The 21,406-nt window shown below is 48.6% G+C and overlaps 1 protein-coding gene and 2 long non-coding RNA genes across 11 annotated transcripts in view; 2 read left to right on the top strand and 1 right to left on the bottom strand.

The window, feature by feature from the left end:
• Nucleotides 1-402: 402 nt before the first annotated feature.
• On the top strand, nucleotides 403-609 carry LOC141763708 (uncharacterized). Its single transcript, XR_012593129.1, has 2 exons — nucleotides 403-532; nucleotides 571-609. It is a non-coding gene; the product is annotated as an uncharacterized LOC141763708 (long non-coding RNA).
• Nucleotides 610-1,850: 1,241 nt separating this feature from the next.
• Nucleotides 1,851-21,406, bottom strand: part of LOC141763707 (protein 4.1-like) — a 36,382-nt gene continuing 16,826 nt past the window's right edge. For 2 of the 9 annotated variants that reach the window (XM_074628304.1, XM_074628305.1), the window contains 15 exons: nucleotides 20,771-20,946; nucleotides 19,869-19,952; nucleotides 17,845-17,949; nucleotides 17,540-17,703; nucleotides 16,878-16,925; nucleotides 16,719-16,748; nucleotides 16,446-16,631; nucleotides 15,016-15,432; nucleotides 13,117-13,212; nucleotides 6,729-6,806; nucleotides 4,234-4,278; nucleotides 3,576-3,674; nucleotides 2,841-2,921; nucleotides 2,526-2,647; nucleotides 1,851-2,003 (listed from right to left, as the gene is read on the bottom strand). In XM_074628304.1, coding sequence (XP_074484405.1) covers nucleotides 2,537-2,647; nucleotides 2,841-2,921; nucleotides 3,576-3,674; nucleotides 4,234-4,278; nucleotides 6,729-6,806; nucleotides 13,117-13,212; nucleotides 15,016-15,432; nucleotides 16,446-16,631; nucleotides 16,719-16,748; nucleotides 16,878-16,925; nucleotides 17,540-17,703; nucleotides 17,845-17,949; nucleotides 19,869-19,952; nucleotides 20,771-20,946 — 1,720 coding nt within the window. In that variant the 3' untranslated portion in view covers nucleotides 1,851-2,003; nucleotides 2,526-2,536. The remainder of the gene's footprint in view (nucleotides 2,004-2,525; nucleotides 2,648-2,840; nucleotides 2,922-3,575; nucleotides 3,675-4,233; nucleotides 4,279-6,728; nucleotides 6,807-13,116; nucleotides 13,213-15,015; nucleotides 15,433-16,445; nucleotides 16,632-16,718; nucleotides 16,749-16,877; nucleotides 16,926-17,539; nucleotides 17,704-17,844; nucleotides 17,950-19,868; nucleotides 19,953-20,770; nucleotides 20,947-21,406) is intronic. The other 7 variants (XM_074628307.1, XM_074628310.1, XM_074628309.1 and 4 more) reach the window with 6 other exon arrangements.
• LOC141763709 (uncharacterized) lies at nucleotides 5,758-6,722 on the top strand. The gene is made up of 3 exons (XR_012593130.1): nucleotides 5,758-5,803; nucleotides 5,885-5,905; nucleotides 6,125-6,722. It is a non-coding gene; the product is annotated as an uncharacterized LOC141763709 (long non-coding RNA).

Raw genomic sequence — 21,406 nt, 5'->3', positions numbered from 1 at the left:
AGAAGGTCAGTCTGTAGGGGGACACCAGGGGGAGAGGTCAGAGGTCAGTCTGTAGGGGACACCAGGGGGAGAGGTCAGAGGTCAGTCTGTAGGAGGACACCAGGGGGAGAGGTCAGAGGTCAGTCTGTAGGAGGACACCAGGGGGAGAGGTCAGAGGTCAGTCTGTAGGAGGACACCAGGGGGAGAGGTCAGAGGTCAGTCTGTAGGAGGACACCAGGGGGAGAGGTCAGAGGTCAGTCTGTAGGAGGACACCAGGGGGAGAGGTCAGAGGTCAGTCTGTAGGGGACACCAGGGGGAGAGGTCAGAGGTCAGTCTGTAGGGGGACACCAGGGGGAGAGGTCAGAGGTCAGTCTGTAGGGGACACCAGGGGGAGAGGTCAGAGGTCAGTCTGTAGGAGGACACCAGGGGGAGAGGTCAGAGGTCAGTCTGTAGGGGACACCAGGGGGAGAGGTCAGAGGTCAGTCTGTAGGGGGACACCAGGGGGAGAGGTCAGAGGTCAGTCTGTAGGGGACACCAGGGGGAGAGGTCAGAGGTCAGTCTGTAGGGGGACACCAGGGGGAGAGGTCAGAGGTCAGTCTGTGGTTACGTACAAACAGATTAATAAATAGATCAATAAATAAATACATAGGTGAATAAAATAATTGATAACGCGGTTTCCATGGTGAAATGAAAGAATGGCACATTACTATTGCATTATGGGTAAATACAGAGCTGAGGTTTAGCTGCTATACAGTGAGCGGCTAGTGTTAGCATCATGCTATTTACATTTCAGGAAACAGGAGATCCATTACCTCACCAGGTGAGAGAGGTCAGTCAGGTGACCTCAACAGGTGAGAGGGGTCAGTCAGGTGACCTCAACAGGTGAGAGGGGTCAGTCAGGTGACCTCAACAGGTGAGACGGGTAGTAACTGATTACTGAATGTGTCATGAAGCTGCTGTCTTCCTGAGTCGACCAACCAATCAGACTGCTTCAACCTGTCGGGGGGGTCTGAGGTGAAAGTTCATCTGAGGTTGATCGGCTCTGGTTGCTATGGGAACGTGTTGATGGGTCACAGCAGCGCCGCCTGTCTGTCTCTCAGCCGTCTCTCTGTCTCTCATCTGCCTGTCTGTTTCTCAGCTGTCTGTCTGTCTGCCTGTCTGTTTCTCAGCTGTCTGTCTGTCTGCCTGTCTGTCTCTCAGGTGTCTGTCTGTTTCTCAGCTGTCTGTCTGTCTGCCTGTCTGTTTCTCAGCTGTCTGTCTGTCTGCCTGTCTGTCTCTCAGCTGTCTGTCTGTCTGTCTGTCTGTCTCTCAGCTGTCTGTCTGTCTCTCATCTGTCTGTCTCTCAGCTGTCTGTCTGTTTCTCAGCTGTCTGTCTGTCTCTCATCTGTCTGTCTGTCTGTCTGTCTGTCTGTCTGTCTGTCTGTCTGTCTGTCTCTCAGCTGTCTGTCTGTCTCTCATCTGCCTGTCTGTTTCTCAGCTGTCTGTCTGTCTCTCATCTGTCTGTCTGTCTGTCTGTCTCTCAGCTGCCTGTCTGTCTCTCATCTGCCTGTCTGTTTCTCAGCTGTCTGTCTGTCTGTCTCTCAGTCGTCTGTCTGCCTGTCTGTCTGCCTGTCTGTCTCTCAGTCGTCTGTCTGCCTGTCTGTCTGTCTGTCTCTCAGTCGTCTGTCTGCCTGTCTGTCTGCCTGTCTGTCTCTCAGTCGTCTGTCTGCCTGTCTGTCTGTCTGTCTCTCAGTCGTCTGTCTGCCTGTCTGTCTCTCAGCTCTAATCATACTAATCTGAACTAATGCTAACTGCCCTGAAGCTAACTCAGCTATTGGCCCCGCCCCCGGTCAGACAGACAGACAGACAGACAGACAGACAGACAGACAGACTCTGTGTGTGTGTGTGTGTGTGTGTGTGTGTGTGTGTGTGTGTGAATCCTCAGTTTTAGTCCATCCGTTGCAAACAGTGTCTCAGTGTCCGTCAGTGGCTCCGTAGTCCGGACTACAACTCCCATAATGCACCAGAGGCTTCTAGATTCAGTCCTGAAAGAGAGACAGAAGCAGCTGTGAATTTAAGGATGACTTCATGCTCATGCTAATTAGCATAGCGCAGCAAGCTTAAAAGCATTGTCCAGACTGATAGCATAGCATGCTAATGCTAATGCCACCACTGTCACGTGAAGACGAACTGAACATCTGGATTCAATATAAAACCAGAGGTTCAGGTGGACAGCAGGGGGCGGAGCTAACCTGGCACAGCATGTTAGCATGTTAGCATAGCATTAATGGTCAACTGTTTAATGTGTTGCCTTTTGGCGGCCATATTAAACTATGATGATTCATCAATGATCCTCTTGATTGATTGTGATCAGCTCCTCACACCAACTGATCGCCTTAACTCCTTCCTGTCCTCTGTGGTTCCTCCAATCAGAACCTTTGTCTCTCCTGATTGAACTTCATGTTCCTGAAAACTAACATTTGTGTAAAACATGCAAACTCAATGTTATGAATGCTGCCATGCACCAGCCAGCCAATCAGCATCCAGCACGAGAGTCCACCTGTTACCTGTGATGTCACTAATCGATCACATGATCAGGAGAGACCTCTGTTTCTTTATGGACGACAACTCGTGTGACCGACAGCTCAGGATGCTGCCGCCGCGCCTCGCTGAGCGCTGCTGCCAGAGCCTTCAAGAGAGACACGAGGGTCAGAACCTGGTCCAGGTCAGGATTAACCCTGATCAGACCAGCCCCAGGTCTGTCCCGGGTTGATCCGGTTATGTACCGGTCTGTCCCGGGTTGATCCGGTTATGTATGGGTCTGTCCCGGTTTAATCTGAGCAGGTGCGGGTCAATGATAATGAAGTTTTATTGAACGTTACCTGGTCGTGGTCGATTTCTGTGTCTCCAGAAATTACGATTCGCTTCTCGATTCTGGTTTCTGAAATTCCTCCTTTGACTGTCTGAAGAGAAATAAAACTCAGAGTCAGGGTCAGGGGTCGGGGCTTAGGGGTCAGGGTCGGGGGTTAGGGGTCAGGGTTAGGGTTTCAGAATTCGTCACATTTCATGTTTTACATTATAAATATTTTCACTTTGAATTCCTCTGATGTCCAACAGAGAAGAGATTTACTGAAACGTTTGAATTACTCTGTTACCATGGTGATGTGTGTTACCATGGTGATGTGTGTTACCATGGTGATGTGTGTTACTATTGTGATGTGTGTTACCATGGTGATGTGTGTTACAATGGTGATGTGTGTTACCATGGTGATGTGTGTTACCATGGTGATGTGTGTTACCATGGTGATGTGTGTTACTATTGTGATGTGTGTTACAATGGTGATGTGTGTTACCATGGTGATGTGTGTTACCTTGGTGATGTGTGTTACTATTGTGATGTGTGTTACAATGGTGATGTGTGTTACTATGGTGATGTGTGTTACCTTGGTGATGTGTGTTACCATGGTGATGTGTGTGGTGGTAGTCATTGTCATGGTTACCTTGGTGATGTGTGTGGTGGTATTGGTTGTCATGGTTACCTTGGTGATGTGTGTTGTGGTATTGGTTGTCTTGGTTACCTTGGTGATGTGTGTAGTGGTATTGGTTGTCATGGTTACCTTGGTGATGTGTGTGGTGGTCGTAGTGTTGGAGGTCTCGGCGGTGAAGGTCTGGGAGCTCAGCAGTAACCCTGCAGGAGGATCGGAGTCCCCGTGGCTCTGAAATACACAAATCTGTCAATCAATCGATCAATACGGTGAACCATTAAAACATTATTGATCTGGTATTGGAATGTTTTTGCTGCAGGTAGAAAACATGAAGTCAGTTGAGCTCAGATCAATACATCCTATTAGATCAATCAGCTCAGATCAATACATCCTGTAAGTAGATCAATCAGCTCAGATCAATACATCCTGTTATTAGATCTATCAGCTCAGATCAATACATCCTGTAAGTAGATCAATCAGCTCAGATCAATACATCCTGTTATTAGATCTATCAGCTCAGATCAATACATCCTGTAAGTAGATCAATCAGCTCAGATCAATACATCCTGTTATTAGATCTATCAGCTCAGATCAATACATCCTGTAAGTAGATCAATCAGCTCAGATCAATACATCCTGTTATTAGATCTATCAGCTCAGATCAATACATCCTGTAAGTAGATCAATCAGCTCAGATCAATACATCCTGTTATTAGATCAATCAGCTCAGATCAATACATCCTGTAATTAGATCTATTATTGATTATCTGTATATTCTAGTGTTTCTCACCCCGGGAGCTTCATATGTGAGAGTCTTCCTCATCACTGGGACCTCCTGACCAACACACAGACAACACGCAATTATTAATAAACTCTACAAGTTATTATAATATAGCTTATATTATATTAATATAATATAACTTATATTAATATATAACTTATATGATATTCATATAATATCATATAAGTTATATTATTATAGTTTAAAATATCTTGGGCAGGTTCAACCGGAGCAGGTTCAACCGGGGCAGCAGGTTCAACTGGGGCAGCAGGTTTAACTGGGGCAGCAGGTTCAATCGGGGCAGCAGGTTCAACCGGGGCAGCAGGTTTAACCGGGGCAGCAGGTTTAACTGGAGCAGGTTCAACTGGGGCAGCAGGTTCAACTGGGGTAGGTTCAACCGAGGCAGCAGGTTTAACCGGGGCAGCAGGTTTAACTGGGGCAGCAGGTTTAACTGGGGCAGCAGGTTCAACTGGGGCAGGTTCAACTGGGGCAGCAGGTTCAATCGGGGCAGCAGGTTCAACCGGGGCAGCAGGTTTAACCGGGGCAGCAGGTTTAACTGGAGCAGCAGGTTTAACTGGGGCAGCAGGTTTAACTGGGGCAGCAGGTTCAATCGGGGCAGCAGGTTCAACCGGGGCAGCAGGTTTAACCGGGGCAGCAGGTTTAACTGGAGCAGGTTCAACCGGGGCAGCAGGTTCAACTGGGGCAGCAGGTTTAACTGGGGCAGCAGGTTTAACTGGGGCAGCAGGTTCAATCGGGGCAGCAGGTTCAACCGGGGCAGCAGGTTTAACCGGGGCAGCAGGTTTAACTGGAGCAGGTTCAACTGGGGCAGCAGGTTCAACTGGGGTAGGTTCAACCGAGGCAGCAGGTTTAACCGGGGCAGCAGGTTTAACTGGGGCAGGTTTAACCGGGGCAGCAGGTTTAACTGGGGCAGCAGGTTCAACTGGGGCAGGTTCAACTGGGGCATGTTTAACTGGGGCAGCAGGTTTAACTGGGGCAGGTTCAAGTGGGGCAGGTTTAACTGGGTCAGCAGGTTTAACTGGGCCAGGTTTAACTGGGGCAGGTTTAACTGGGTCAGCAGGTTTAACTGGGGCAGGTTCAAGTGGGGCAGGTTTAACTGGGGCAGCAGGTTTAACTGGGTCAGCAGGTTTAACTGGGGCAGCAGGTTTAACTGGGGCAGCAGGTTTAACTGGGGCAGCAGGTTCAACTGGGGCAGGTTTAACTGGGGCAGCAGGTTTAACTGGGGCAGGTTCAAGTGGGGCAGGTTTAACTGGGGCAGCAGGTTTAACTGGGGCAGGTTCAACTGGGGCAGGTTTAACTGGGTCAGCAGGTTTAACTGGGGCAGCAGGTTTAACTGGGGCAGCAGGTTCAACTGGGGCAGGTTTAACTGGGGCAGCAGGTTTAATTGGGGCAGCAGGTTTAACTGGGACAGCAGGTTCAACTGGGACAGGTTTAACTGGGGCAGCAGGTTTAACTGGGGCAGGTTTAACTGGGGCAGCAGGTTTAACTGGGACAGCAGGTTCAACTGGGACAGGTTTAACTGGGGCAGCAGGTTTAACTGGGGCAGGTTTAACTGGGGCAGGTTCAACTGGGGCATGTTTAACTGGGGCAGCAGGTTTAACTGGGGCAGGTTTAACTGGGTCAGCAGGTTTAACTGGGGCAGCAGGTTTAACTGGGACAGCAGGTTCAACTGGGACAGGTTTAACTGGGGCAGCAGGTTTAGCTGGGGCAGGTTTAACTGGGGCAGCAGGTTTAACTGGGACAGCAGGTTTAACTGGGGCAGCAGGTTTAACTGGGGCAGCAGGTTTAGCTGGGGCAGGTTTAACTGGGGCAGCAGGTTTAACTGGGACAGCAGGTTCAACTGGGACAGGTTTAACTGGGGCAGGTTTAACTGGGGCAGCAGGTTCAACTGGGGCAGGTTCTGTCTCAGGTGTTACCTCCTGCAGAGGTTTGGAGTCATCATTGTCATCACTGTGGTCGGATGGCTGTGTCTGATTGGCCGAACAGGGGGGGCGCCCTAAGCGGGGTAAAGAGGGAGGAGGGGAGTTTTCTCTGAACCTCCACCCTCCCTCCTCTTCTGAGTCGTCGGAGTCCTGGTTGTCATGGTAACGCTGAGAGCCCAGAACAGAACCGGGTCTGGTAGTTACCTCCTGCTCACCGTGGCTAACTGCAAAGTTAGCATTAATGCTATCCTGATTAGCGTTGTTGGCGTCGGGGCGCTGAGCCGTTCTGACTGCGGCTTCCACGGCTTCCTCCACTGCTGCCTGAGCTAACACACTGATAGCATCTTCACTAGCATCGCTAGCCTGGCTACTAGGGTCCTCATCACTGACATCATCATCATCACTGACCTCGTGTTTATATGCTGGACCATTAGCCTGGATAGCATCATTAGCATCATCACTAGCCCACTCCTCTGTGACATCATCAACAAGCGTCATGCAGGCCCCCGGTGGAGGGGGCGGGGGGTTACTAGGCGGCGGGCCCACAAGATTTCCTGTTGCTACCTGAGGCTGGTCCACCATTGGCTGGTCCAGGTCACATGGCTCCGTCATCAGGAAGACCGTCTCCACCTTCTCTGACGTCTGAAACAGGAAGTGAAGAGAGAAAGGTGTGAGGGGGCGGGGCTACAGCTGTTGTAGTCATTAATGGAATGATGTCATCTTCAGCAACAGATTCAATCGGAGTCTGGACCAATCAGACGGCTCGGTTCATCTCATTAACATTCTCATAACAACGTTGACCGTCGAGTGTTCGCGAGCGGTTATAACGCATGCCGTAGTGGTTATAGCGTACGCTGTAGAGGTTGTAGCGCACGCCGTAGTGGTTATAACGCATGCCGTAGTGGTTATAGCGCACGCCGTAGTGGTTATAGCGTACGCTGTAGAGGTTGTAGCGCACGCCGTAGTGGTTATAACGCATGCCGTAGTGGTTATAACAGGCGCCGTAGTGGTTATAGCGCACGCCGTAGTGGTTATAACACGCACCGTTGTAGGGATTTGGCATGAACAGGTTTGGTTATTAGCAAATTAATATTGTGTTTTACACCTTTATTATCTTGTAAATAAATGTTTGTGGAATATACATGCTGGTCTGTTTAATGTTGTACAAGAGTGAATAATGCCAACCTCTGCTATGTCAAGAACTCCGATATCCTTCAACCTTTACTATCTATTTTGGTTATAGATATTAATCAACGTTCCAAATTGATAGTTTAGCATATATAATGAGACTTTATTAACATTTTGGTTATTGGTCCCTGATGCCAGGGTGGTGCCCCGTTTATTATTAATGTTTATTGATAATCTTTATTAATATTAATAATTCTATTATTATTTATTAATTAATTTGCTAATAACCAAACCTGTTACTGCCAAATCCCTACATGTTGGTGCCCCGTGTGAGGCATAGTATTTTGTTGGAATATTGTTCATAATTGTGCAATATTAATTTTCAGCATAATTAAAAAAAAACACTGTTTGCATTCTACACCACTAATCTTCTACAGGAGTAGAAGTCCAGTTGTACTTTTAAACAAGTACATTGTGGTGAGAATTGTTATTTGAGAGATTTGCTTTTGCTTGAAAGGATTTTGGTTCAGCATTTGAATACCAAGTATTCAATGCAACCTGGTCTAGTTGTCATAATTTGCTGTTAATATAAGTGTTCCTTTAATGACACAGCATGCCACCGGCCCTGTGTAACATAGAGAGCTTGTACCTGGCTGTGTAACTGCCAAGCATTCCAGCCTGAGTGGGTTAAATAGAGCCACAGAGTGCTACCAGCCCTGTGATATAAAGTTTGCACCTAGCTGTTACTTCCACGTGTTCCAGCTTGAGTCACCTTTAAGAAACATCATCACAACTGTTACTGCCATGCATCTCAGTTAGTGCATGTTGTGTGTAAGCAAACTTCTTTTGTAAACCTTTGTTTACTTTACTGGCCCCTTTTGTTTGATGCCCACTAGTCACTAGTTGGTGCTTTAGCTGCCCCTCCTCCACAGGAAGCTACCCCCATAGTGTAGGTGCATTTTTGTTAGACTAGTGTACCTCCCTAACTACACTACAAGGTGTCTGCCAATGCAACACCATAGCCAACAACATTTGTTTTTGTTTTCTACTAGACATCCTGTTTAGTTTCGCCCTCTAATTCCAGGTATAACAATGGATAACCCCTGTGTAGAGCTTTTTATTTCTTCCCTATCACAGAACCTAAACCCTGGCTGCCCTGAACTCATCAGCAGGTTGAGTTTCAGTGAGTGCAGGAAAGAAATAGAATCGCTCCTCACAGACAGGTGTGATGCGCAGACCGTATCCCAAGATTCATTGTTGAAATGCTTGCTTCTGATTTTCCACAGGCAACTAATCTTGCCGTTCAGAGTAAAGCAGCCCTGGAAAAAGAGGTAGATAGCCTAAGAGCGCAAAATGCTAGTCTACTCCATGAAGTTCAGACAGCTGATAAGAAAGCCATGCGTTACTTAGAAGACCTGCATTCAGCAGAGTTAGATCTGTTTCAATACAAAGAAATTGTTAGGGCTTAGACTAGAATGTCTTTCCCCAGCATAGTCTGTCAGTCACTGTGATTCTGGCTACTCAGATTCACTCTCCTCACTTGATGAGAGGTTAACTCCCTCTCCACTCAGAAGTGAAGGAACTCCATCCGACTCAAAGTCCTTGGGAATGAAGTCAGCTCCTCAACCTCCACTGAGAGAAAGAGTGAACAGCTACCTGACTTCTTATTGTTGTGAAACTGACAGTGAAGACACATGTAGTTTAGCTTCAAGAAGATATCCTGCCACATGTTCTTCTCAGCCACTGAGAAATTACACTTTCACCTGTGCTCCTCCTTCCAAAAGTTCAGCCTGTTCAGCCTCCTTTCCACTCTGTCACAAGGGTGATGACAGCTGTTCAGCCTCTGCTTCTCAGCCAGAGAGAACTTTAGCATGTGATGCACGAGTGCATTGTAATGCTAATTTAGTCTCGCCTTCAGCAGAAAGGACCCCACAGGGTCCCCGCCATGAAGTGCTTGAATTTTTAGCTAAAGACATCGAATGTTTTGATCCAGACAACTGTGATCAACACACTGATGACTATTTTAGGGAATTAGATCACAATCTAATTGACTTGCAACACGCCACCCAAAAGGAGAAAGTTAAACTTGTGTGGAAAACCAGCTCTAAAGCTGTGCACAAGTTTATACAGTCACAACCTCTCAGTGTCAGAAATGACTATAGTGAGCTCCGTCATGCGCTGATAGAAGAATTATCTTCTACTGCTGACGAGACCTCAGCGATGTTTGCAGCCCTTCAAATTAAACATTCACATAGTGAGAATCCTAGAGATTACTACTAACGTTTAAGGCATGCATACTTCCAATGTAAGAATGCGCCAGGCTTAGAAGAAAACGCCTTCTTCAAGTCCTTGTTTTTTGCAGAACCTGCATCCCTGTGTACGCACTCACGTCGTACTGAGGACGCATGAGGGTAAACCCTCACTGTGTGAGATAAGGAAGATGACACAGATATCTTGGGAATCTCTGTTCATCTCCAAAAAGGGTTGTAAACCAGCTGAGCCCACCAGCTCAAACACTGACGTGTCAAGCAGATCTGCCACCTCAAAAGACCACCTTCACAACAGGTCGAAGGGGGGTCACAAAAGGCTGCATAAGGACACTGAGCGTAACCGCCATGTCCCCCAGTTGCGTAGAGATAGGCATTCACACAACAGAAGTGTTAGAAAGCCATACTCTGAAATTCTGTCCCAGAATTGGCGTGACCGGTCTGACGATGACCTCAGCATCTCTGACCACATTTCAGACTCTGAACAAGGTTCAGAACATTGATATAATCTAGCAGACAGTGATAGCTACTCTGAGTGCCTCTCTACCTCTGGCTACCTGGAGCGTTACAGCCCTGAGCCACGAGTTAAGCACGAGAGATCCAGAGTTATCTTCCCACGGTACTAGCTAACACCTAGCTAACTGACGCTAGATAACGGTGCCTTAATTTTCCTTTCCTCTTTTGCAGTTACTAGGGAAAGCTTGAGTTTGTTAGCAACAGCAAAAACTCAACTCAGACACCACTGTCCAACTTTACAAGTACACTTGAACCAACTCCATGGTAGTATCTTGTTTAGAGATCACTAGTGCACAACACTAGCTTAGGACACCACGTTATGACTGTACAGAACCAGTCATACACCTGTCCGCATTGTTTAGGTGACACTCTCCGCATCTCACCGTAACAACTTAACACCTCTAACATTCCTGTTCTTCACTAACCCTATAACTAACAGAGAAACATAGTTATGTATTTTATGCAATGCTGTTGTTGTTGTTGTTGTTGTTTATCTGGTTTGGTTTGTAACTTAGGGACTGTTCTTGCTTAGCCAGGATAGATAATCTTAACCAATGCCCAATTGGTTAATGAACTGCCCAGACGTTACAACATTGAATGAACTGTTGAATGAACTTTTTCAATCATGGATTTAACAACTTTGGAGTTGTCCCCAGGGATTGGACTGTACAACCCCCAGGTTGTTTCCAAGGACCTGTGAACTGTTCAACCTTCTGTTTTGCTCTTGAAGGATGATACACATCTGAAGACCAAAAGGGGGGATGTAGGGACCCACCATTTCTGGTGGCAAAGACAATGAACTATGCTTCTCAGGATCCTTGAGTCATGCAGCCATTGGCTGTGGACTAAGCTCAGTGGTCATTGGCTACTTTAGCATTCACACAGAGGTGTGAAATTCACCCAGGACAAAACCAGAGGAATCTCTTTGTTCCTTCTCTTTCCTGCTCCTTCTCCTCACCTCCTGACCTGTGGAGGTGAGCTGCTGCTATCCAGACCAGAAGCAGCTCTGCTCTCTGATCTATGGCCTGTTGGGAAACAGCCATAGGAACACAAGGAACCTTTAATGCAGAGGATGCGAGAGCCTGCCTTTTGACCAACTAACTTCAAGCAACAACTGCAAGGAAGTTAGCACCAAGCTATCAAGCTGCTGGGAAGAAGTATTGGAGGGATCAGCTTCCTCCAATCTGCACAACTTGATTTGAGCACAGCAAAGACGACATCTTTGACTTGGAACCACAACTTCAACACATGGTTTTACAAACCCTTTTCTTCCATGGATCGGTAACGTACTGGGCTTACCTTAGCAGTAGCAATCGCACAGGGCTGAGCAAGACTGTTCAACTTTGATTTCTAGAATGTACTTGTATTGATTTGGTTTAATGTTATTCATTGAGTTTGACTGTTTTGATATTATTTGTAGTGATGATATTCGGGTAGCTGGCTTCGCCACATCTGATGTGTTTAGTTTATGCTTCACATAGACAAGGTCTTTCATGCAAACTAACCATCTTTTCTAACCCACTGCATATCTGACACACATTAACATCACATACAGAAACTGAATTAGTTTTAATCATAAACATACAGCTTCAGATAATCTTAACCCCCACATCACCCCCCTCTTTGTTCTTCAGAGCACATGTGCTCCGAAGAACAAAGAGGTCATGTGAGGTCATGTGGTGACATGTTGGCGGCCATCTTTGATCCCGCCATCTTTGTAGTTTTACAGTTCTCGCCCCTTTTGTCTGTAGGCAGACATCTTGAGACAAGAAGCCATCTTGTCTCTCTCCTCTCTCTCTCTCTCTCTCTCTCTCTCTCTCTCTCTCTCTCTCTCGCTCTCTCTCTCTCACACACACACACAGACACATGCTTACACACTTTGTTTGGTTTGGTTTGTTTAGTTATTTAGTTAGATTAATATTGTGTTTTAAAATCTTTATTATCTTGTAAATAAATGTTTGTGGAATATACATGCTGGTCTGTTTAATGTTGTACAAGAGTGAATAATGCCAACCTCTGCTATGTCAAGAACTCCGATATCCTTCAACCTTTACTATCTATTGTGGTTATAGTTATTAATTTAATTATTAATCAACGTTCCAAATTGATAGTTTAGCATATATAATGAGACTATATTAACGTTTTGGTCATTGGTCCCTGATTCCAGGGTGGTGCCCAATTTATTATTAATGTTTATTGATAATCTTTATTAATATTAATAATTATATTATTATTTATTAATTAATTTGCTAATAACCAAACCTGTTACTGCCAAATCCCTACACCGTAGTGGTTATAACACACGCCGTAGTGGTTATAACGCACGCCGTAGTGGTTATAACGAACGCCGTAGTGGTTATAGCGCACGCCGCAATGGTTATAGCGCACGCCGTAGTGGTTATAGTGCACGCCGCAGTGGTTATAGCGCACGCCGCAGTGGTTATAGCGCATGTCGTAGTGGTTATAACGCATGTCGTAGTGGTTATAGCGCATGTCGTAGTGGTTATAGCGCATGTCGTAGTGGTTATAACGCACACCGTAGTGGTTATAGCGCACGCCGTAGTGGTTATAGCGCACGCCGTAGTGGTTATAGCGCACGTCGTAGTGGTCATAACGCATGTCGTAGTGGTTATAACGTGCGCCGTAGTGGTTATAACGCATGTCGTAGTGGTCATAACGCATGTCGTCGTGGTTATAACGCATGTCGTAGTGGTCATAACGCATGTCGTAGTGGTCATAACGCATGTCGTCGTGGTTATAACGCATGTCGTAGTGGTTATAGCGCATGTCGTAGTGGTTATAACGTGCGCCGTAGTGGTTATAACGCATGTCATAGTGGTTATAACTGCACCTGTTTGATTCTGACCCCCACACCCAATCAATAATAAATAATTTACCAAAAAGTGGCCCCATTTACCGGACTCACCCTGCTGCTAGACAGACAGACGGACGGGTATACAGACAGACAGACAGACAGACAGGTATACAGACAGACAGACAGGTATGCAGACAGACAGACAGACAGGTATACAGACAGAAACCTTCAGCAGGTTGTGTTCTCTGAAGGTCTTCAGTTCTCTGGCTGAGGTCAGCAGAGCCGTCAGTTCAGGAGACATTTCATCCATCGTAGGTTTAGGCTACAGACGCACGCACACACACAGATGCACACACGCACGCACACGCACGCACGCACACGCACACGCACACATGCACGGGTCAGAAATGTCAGGTCAACAACAACAACACATTAGTAGTCTTAGTAGGAACTGACAGCCATGCAGGGGGGCGGGGCCAGACGGCATGTTGTGGGCGGGGCCAGATGGCGTGTTGTGGGCGGGGCCAGACAGCGTGTTGGGGGGGCCAGACGGCGTGTTGGGGGGAGGCAGACGACGTGTTGGGGAGGTGCCAGACGGCGTTTTGGGGGGTGGGGGGGGCAGATGGCGTGTTGGGGGGGCCAGACGGCGTGTTGGGGGGGGGGGCAGACGACGTGTTGGGGAGGTGCCAGACGGCGTGTTGGGGGGGGGCAGATGGCGTGTTGGGGGGGGCAGACGGCGTGTTGGGGGGGCCAGACGGCGTGTTGGGGGCGGGGCCAGACGGCGTGTTGTGGGGGGGGGGGCCAGACGGCGTGTTGGGGGCGGGGCCAGACGGCGTGTTGTGGGCGGGGCCAGACGGCGTGTTGTGGGGGGGGGGCCAGACGGCGTGTTGGGGGCGGGGCCAGACGGCGTGTTGTGGGGGCGGGGCCAGACGGCGTGTTGGGGGCGGGGCCAGACGGCGTGTTGTGGGCGGGGCCAGACGGCGTGTTGTGGGGGGGGGGCCAGACGGCGTGTTGGGGGGGTCACAGATCTGAAGGATTTAAATATGACATTTTAAATTCTGAATTCAAATATTCCAGTGGTGAGATTGGACCTGATTGGACCTGATTGGATCTGATTGGACCTGATTGGACCTGATTGGATCTGATTGGACCTGATTGGACCTGATTGGATCTGATTGGACCTGATTGGACCTGAATAAGGTGAAAAGCATCAGAAAGTCAAAGTAAGCACTGAAGGGTCAACCGACAGGAAGTGAAACCAGCGATGGACAGAAAACCCAACAAACGGGACAAAAGAAGACATGAAGACGATCTGCTGCTTCCTCAAAGAATGAGCAGAAACAAAGAGGCTTCTGGGAGGTGAAGGGAGAAGCTGAGGGGAGTTTAAACTGAACACTGCAGCTCCATATTGTCCTCTGATGGACACACTGTCCTCCATAGGACACACTGTCCTCTGATGGACACACTGTCCTCTGTAGGACACACTGTCCTCTGATGGACACACTGTCCTCCGTAGGACACACTGTCCTCTGATGGACACACTGTCCTCTGATGGACACACTGTCCTCTGATGGACACACTGTCCTCTGATGGACACACTGTCCTCTGTAGGACACACTGTCCTCTGATGGACACACTGTCCTCTGTAGGACACACTGCTGCAGGACACACTGTCCTCTGATGGACACACTGTCCTCTGTAGGACACACTGCTGCAGGACACACTGTCCTCTGATGGACACACTGTCCTCTGTAGGACACACTGCTGCAGGACACACTATCCTCTGATGGACACACTGTCCTCTGATGGACACACTGTCCTCTGATGGACACACTATCCTCTGATGGACATACTGTCCTCTGATGGACACACTGCTGCAGGACACACTGTCCTCTGATGGACACACTGCTTCAGGACATACTGCACTCACTGTACAAGAGTAATCTGAGGAGTAATCTGAGGAGTAATCTGATTACTCTCGCCTGCAGTGTTTTAGAGCTGAAGTGTTCAGTTTGAACCGACGTCCTGCGTCAGCGCTGCGAGGGTTAACGTGTTGCTGCCGGGTCACTGTGTTTGTGCCTCATGCTTGTTTCCATGCCGACCACCAACCAGCCAATCAGCGTACCACTTTGGCCGTGGAGGGTGACGTCCTGCCTGTCAGGTGACCCGGCGAGAGGGCGGGGCTTAGACTGAGAGGGGGTTTAGGAGGAAGGATGTGGAGGGAGGTGAAGGGTGAGATCACAGAGGCTCCGCCTCCTCTGGGGTTATCTCCACCGATGACATCACCGCTGACGCCACAGACGCCGGCCGGCGGCTCCGACGGCGAGGTCGGCGTCTTGACCTCGCGAATCGTGATCAACGGTCCCCCTATGATGACATCATCAGCGGTGGACAACGGGAGGATTTTGACCTGCCTGCCCATCTCGATACTCGCTGTCGTCATGGTGACGTCAGAGTTGTCGTCTTTGATCGTCATGGTAACGACCCTTCCGGAGGCTGTGTCGTAGCTCCGCCCCACGGTGTAGCTCTTCTCTCTGATTGGCTGAGGAAGAGCTTGGAATGTTATGACCCCGCCTTCCTGGAGCGCACAGGTGAGCAACATCAAACACACACAGACACTGATTAACCAATCAGGTGACAGGTGAGGAGGACAGGTGAGCAACATCAAACACACACAGACACTGATTAACCAATCAGGTGATAGGTGAGGAGGACAGGTGAGGAGGACAGGTGAGCTCTCTAACAGACAGCTGGAGAGACAGATAGACAGGTGGAGAGAGACACAGACAGGTAGAGAAACAGATAGACAGGTGGAGAGACAGACAGGTGGAGACGGATACACAGGTGGAGAGACACAGACAGGTAGAGAGAGAGACAGACAGGTGGAGACAGATAGACAGGTGGAGAGACAGACAGACAGAAATACATAAATGAAGGTAATTAAATAACTATACTATACTAGTAGTAGTACAACTAGTATAGTGTCAGTGTGAACACTTCCTCCGTCGGTGTGAACGCTTCCTTCGTCGGTGTGAACGTTTCCTCCGTCGGTGTGAACGCTTCCTCCGTCGGTGTGAACGTTCCCTCCGTCGGTGTGAACGTTCCCTCCGTCGGTGTGAACGCTTCCTCCGTCGGTGTGAACGTTTCCTCCGTCGGTGTGAGCGCTTCCTTATCTGTTGGTGTAAACGTTCCCTCCGTCGGTGTGAACGCTTCCTTATCTTTTGGTGTGAACGCTTCCTCCGTCGGTGTGAACGCAGTGTGTCTGCTGTCTGCTGGTCTGGTACCTGTATCCACCAGCAGACTGCAGTGTGTCTGCTGTCTGCTGGTCTGTTACCTGTATCCACCAGCAGACTGCAGTGTGTCTGCTGTCTGCTGGTCTGGTACCTGTATCCACCAGCAGACTGCAGTGTGTCTGCTGTCTGCTGGTCTGTTACCTGTATCCACCAGCAGACTGCAGTGTGTCTGCTGTCTGCTGGTCTGGTACCTGTATGTTACCTGTATCCACCAGCAGACTGCAGTGTGTCTCATATGTACAGATAATCAGAGTCTCTTTACCTCGTCTGGTTCCAGCGGTTCGATCATCGGGGACTCGTCAACTCGTCGTAGAGGTGAGGAGGCGAGACGTTTCTCCCACTCTGTCATGCCGCCTCCTCCTCCTCCTCCTCCCTCTAAGAAGGAGCGTCGGAGAGCGCTGATGGTGCTCTGAGGCGTCTGCTCCTCCTCTGGACTCCCCAACGTCTCCTGAGACAGAAACAAACTGAGTCTGTCAGGAGACGACATCATGACATCATGACATCATGACATCCAGAATAATGAGCTGAGATTTACCTGAGTCCTCAAGTCCTCCTCCTGATCCGACTGTCAGACAGGCAGACAGACAGACAGACAGACAGACAGACAGACAGACATGTTGATATTAGAGGAGTTAGATTCAGTATAAAGGTGCTTTCAGACATAGTTTCGGTGTGTGTGTGTGTGTGTGTGTACCTCGGTTGCAGTCAGGTCTCCATCAACAGCTGTATCAGTCAGCTCAGTCTGAACACACAAACACATCTTCACTAAATCAACATTATAATAGTTAGACGGGTGAGACAGGATGTGACAGGTGAGACAGGTGAGCCGGGTGAGACAGGATGTGACAGGTGAGACAGGTGAGCCGGGTGAGACAGGATGTGACAGGTGAGACAGGTGAGCCGGGTGAGACAGGATGTGACAGGTGAGACAGGTGAGCCGGGTGAGACAGGATGTGACAGGTGAGACAGGTGAGCCGGGTGAGACGGGTGAGACAGGTGAGACAGGTGAGACAGGATGTGACAGGTGAGACGGGTGAGCCGGGTGAGACAGGATGTGACAGGTGAGACAGGTGAGCCAGGTGAGACAGGTGAGCCGGGTGAGACAGGATGTGACAGGTGAGACGGGTGAGCCAGGTGAGACAGGTGAGACAGGTGAGCCGGGTGAGACAGGATGTGACAGGTGAGACGGGTGAGCCAGGTGAGACAGGTGAGACAGGTGAGACAGGTGAGCCGGGTGAGACAGGATGTGACAGGTGAGACGGGTGAGCCAGGTGAGCCAGGTGAGACAGGATGTGACAGGTGAGACAGGTGAGCCGGGTGAGACAGGATGTGACAGGTGAGACGGGTGTTTGTTACCTTGGTGTCCTGTTTCTGAGGAGTCGGAGGACTCTGCTGAGAAATGTCTGTCGCTCTGGTCTCCTCCTCTTCCTCCTCCTCTTCCTCCTCCTGCTGCTGCAGCTCCTCTTCATCCACCTCCATCCTCTCCTGCACCTCCTCTTCCACCACCAGCACTTCCTCAACTAGGAGATAGGACACAAGGACACAAAGAAGAGGAGAGAAGACAAGGAGAGGAAACAAGGAAACAAGGAGACAAGAGGAGGTTTTGATTAGTTTCAGTCAGCTGATCTAATATCTCTCCTCTGATTGGTTGTTCTTTGTACCTTGCTCCGCGCTCCTCTCCTCCATTGTCCTCTCAGGCGTTACCGTGGTGATGAGGTCACTGACGGCGATGGCTTTAGACGCTCCGTATAGCCCCGCTCCCATATCTACATGCACACATGCGCACACACACACACACACACACACACACACACACACACACACACACATCAGCTGTGATGTCAACAACCACAAGGATGGTAACCATAGTAACCATCAGCCAGCTGAAGCAGCAGTAACCATAGCGACCACTGTCCTTGTGTCTATCAGCAGCAAAGCATCATTACCGCTCGTTGGCACGACAACGGCACATTCAGCCAATCAGCGCTCAGGGCGCATGCAAGGCAGCCTGGGCCAATCAGCATTCAGAAGCACCACGAAGCCGTGACCACACGGCCATGCTAACCGTGCTAGCCGTGCTAACAAAGTTCACAAACATAACAATGCTAATTATGCTAAAGATGCTAATAATGCTAACAGAGAGTCAGACCTCTTTCCTGTCGAGCTCTCAGAGAAAGGGGCGGAGCTAAAGAAGACCTGCAGCGTAGTCGCGAGAGCCAATCAGCATCGAGCTTCTTCAATAACATGACGTCATCAATAACATGATGACGTCATCAATAACATGATGACGTCATCAATAACATATCTTGAATGGCAGTTTGACTTTATATCATTTTAAAGTTACACAGCTGTTAACTTAGCTGTTAGCTTAGCTGTTAACTTAGCTGTTAGCTTAGCTGTTAGCTTAGCTGTTAGCTTAGCTGTTAGCTTAGCCCCGACCAGCCAGACTCCATTCAGAAAACAAGCATTTTAAAACATGTTTCCTTTTCCTCTTTCAGACAGACGAAGCAGGACGGACTACGAGTCTGATCGTGATATTGACGACGGGACGGAGGTCCGACTACGAGTCTGATCGTGATATTGACGACGGGACGGAGGTCCGACTACGAGTCTGATCGTGTTATTGACGACGGGACGGAGGTCCGACTACGAGTCTGATCGTGATATTGACGACGGGACGGAGGTCCGACTACGAGTCTGATCGTGATATTGACGACGGGACGGAGGTCCGACTACGAGTCTGATCGTGATATTGACGACGGGACGGAGGTCCGACTACGAGTCTGATCGTGATATTGACGACGGGACGGAGGTCCGACTACGAGTCTGATCGTGTTATTGACGACGGGACGGAGGTCCGACTACGAGTCTGATCGTGATATTGACGACGGGACGGAGGTCCGACTACGAGTCTGATCGTGATATTGACGACGAGACGGAGGTCCGACTACGAGTCTGATCGTGATATTGACGACGGGACGGAGGTCCGACTACGAGTCTGATCGTGATATTGACGACGGGACGGAGGTCCGACTACGAGTCTGATCGTGTTATTGACGACGGGACGGAGGTCCGACTACGAATCTGATCGTGATATTGACGACGGGACGGAGGTCCGACTACGAGTCTGATCGTGATATTGACGACGGGACGGAGGTCCGACTACGAGTCTGATCGTGATATTGACGACGGGACGGAGGTCCGACTACGAGTCTGATCGTGTTATTGACGACGGGACGGAGGTCCGACTACGAGTCTGATCGTGATATTGACGACAGGACGGAGGTCCGACTACGAGTCTGATCGTGATATTGACGACGGGACGGAGGTCCGACTACGAGTCTGATCGTGATATTGACGACGGGACGGAGGTCCGACTACGAGTCTGATCGTGTTATTGACGACGGGACGGAGGTCCGACTACGAGTCTGATCGTGATATTGACGACGGGACGGAGGTCCGACTACGTGTGATTACATCTGCAGAAACAGAAGAGCTGATTGGACAGAAATGAACACAGCTGATCACAGATGTGTCTGAATGAAACAGAGCCCCTCCAGCCAATCAGGAAGCAGCTTTCCCTGACAAGCTGAAGGAGGTGAAGCATTCAGAGTAGTGGCCAATCACAGAGCAGTACAACTGCAGAACTACTGCAGTCTGCAGGTACTGCAGTGATGAGCTCTACCTGTATATGTACCACCGTTGGCTTTGGGGGACATTGTGATGGCTGGAGAGCCAATCAAAGAGGATGTGGGCGTGGTCCTTGGAGCTGAGGACCAATCAGAAACTCTGGTCACCAACAAGTACAAGAAAGAACTGACCTATCACAGAGCTGGACCCTCAACCTGAATCCATAAAACCTGCACCCCAAAAAACGGTTGTCCTGAGACCAATACTTCTACTACTGGGACCAGAACTACAAAAACAGAGAACAGGAATACCAATACTGAGACCAGTACTACTACTTGGATGAGAAATACTACTATTACTATTACTGAGACCTTTTTAATAATACCGGGACCAGGACTACGACTACCAGGACTAGTATTTCTACTACTGGGACCTTTATTAATACTATCGGGACCAGGACTACGACTACCAGGACTAGTATTTCTACTACTGGGACCTTTATTAATACTATCGGGACCAGGACTACGACTACCAGGACTAGTATTTCTACTACTGAGACCTTTATTAATACTATCGGGACCAGGACTACGACTTGCAGGACTAGTATTTCTATTACTGGGACCTTTATTAATACTACCGGGACCAGGACTACGACTACCAGGAGCAGTAGTTCTACTACCAGGACCAGACTGTGACTACCATGCCTACTGGGACCTTTAGTAATACTACAGGGACCAGGACTACAACTACCAGGACCAGTACTTCTACTACTGGGACATTTAATAATCCTACCGGGACCGGGACCAGGACTACGACTACCAGGACCAGTACTTCTACTACTGGAACCTTTAATAATCTTACCGGGACCAGGACCAGGACTACGACTAACAGGACCAGTACTTCTACTACTGGGACCTTTTGTACGTATACCTGTACTAGTATGATCAGTATGAGTACCTCCATCCAGGCTGCGGCTCAGAATGTTCCTCTTGCTGATGCATCGTGGGAAATGCGGTGCAGGTCTGGAGATTTGAGCGCTGGCTCTGCGACTCTGAATCTGTGTCCGGCCGCTGTAACGAAACTTTGAACCCAGAGACAGAAACTTCTTAGGGGTCTCTTCTGGAGACATCAGCCTGAGAGACAGACAGGGAGGGTAGGGGGGGTGGCAGTGTCGGATCATTTCATGTCTCGTTGTGTCATATTATCGTATTATATTATATAATATATATATTATGTCTAATTATATTATATTATCGTATCATATTATACATGTCGTTTCACATGTCACATTGTGGTTTCACATCATATGCCACGTTTACGTTACATTATGTTACGTTACGTAATGTTACGTTAATTTATGTTATGTTAAGTCATGTTACATTAAATTATGTAACATTAAGTCATGCTATGTTAAGCAATGCTACGTTAAGTCATGCTATGTTAAGTCATGCTACATTACGTCATGTTCCGTTAATTTATGTTACGTGAAGTCATGTTGTGTTAATTTATGTTACGTTAAGTGATGTTACATTACATTATGTTACATTACGTAATGTAACGTTAAGTGATATTACATTACACTATGTTATGTTA

This window comes from Sebastes fasciatus, unplaced genomic scaffold (assembly GCF_043250625.1).
Source record: "Sebastes fasciatus isolate fSebFas1 unplaced genomic scaffold, fSebFas1.pri Scaffold_28, whole genome shotgun sequence".
Classification (NCBI taxonomy): Eukaryota; Metazoa; Chordata; class Actinopteri; order Perciformes; family Sebastidae; genus Sebastes; species Sebastes fasciatus.
The sequence above is the reverse complement of the archived record's forward strand: the minus strand, read 5'-3'. Positions and strand labels throughout refer to the sequence as shown.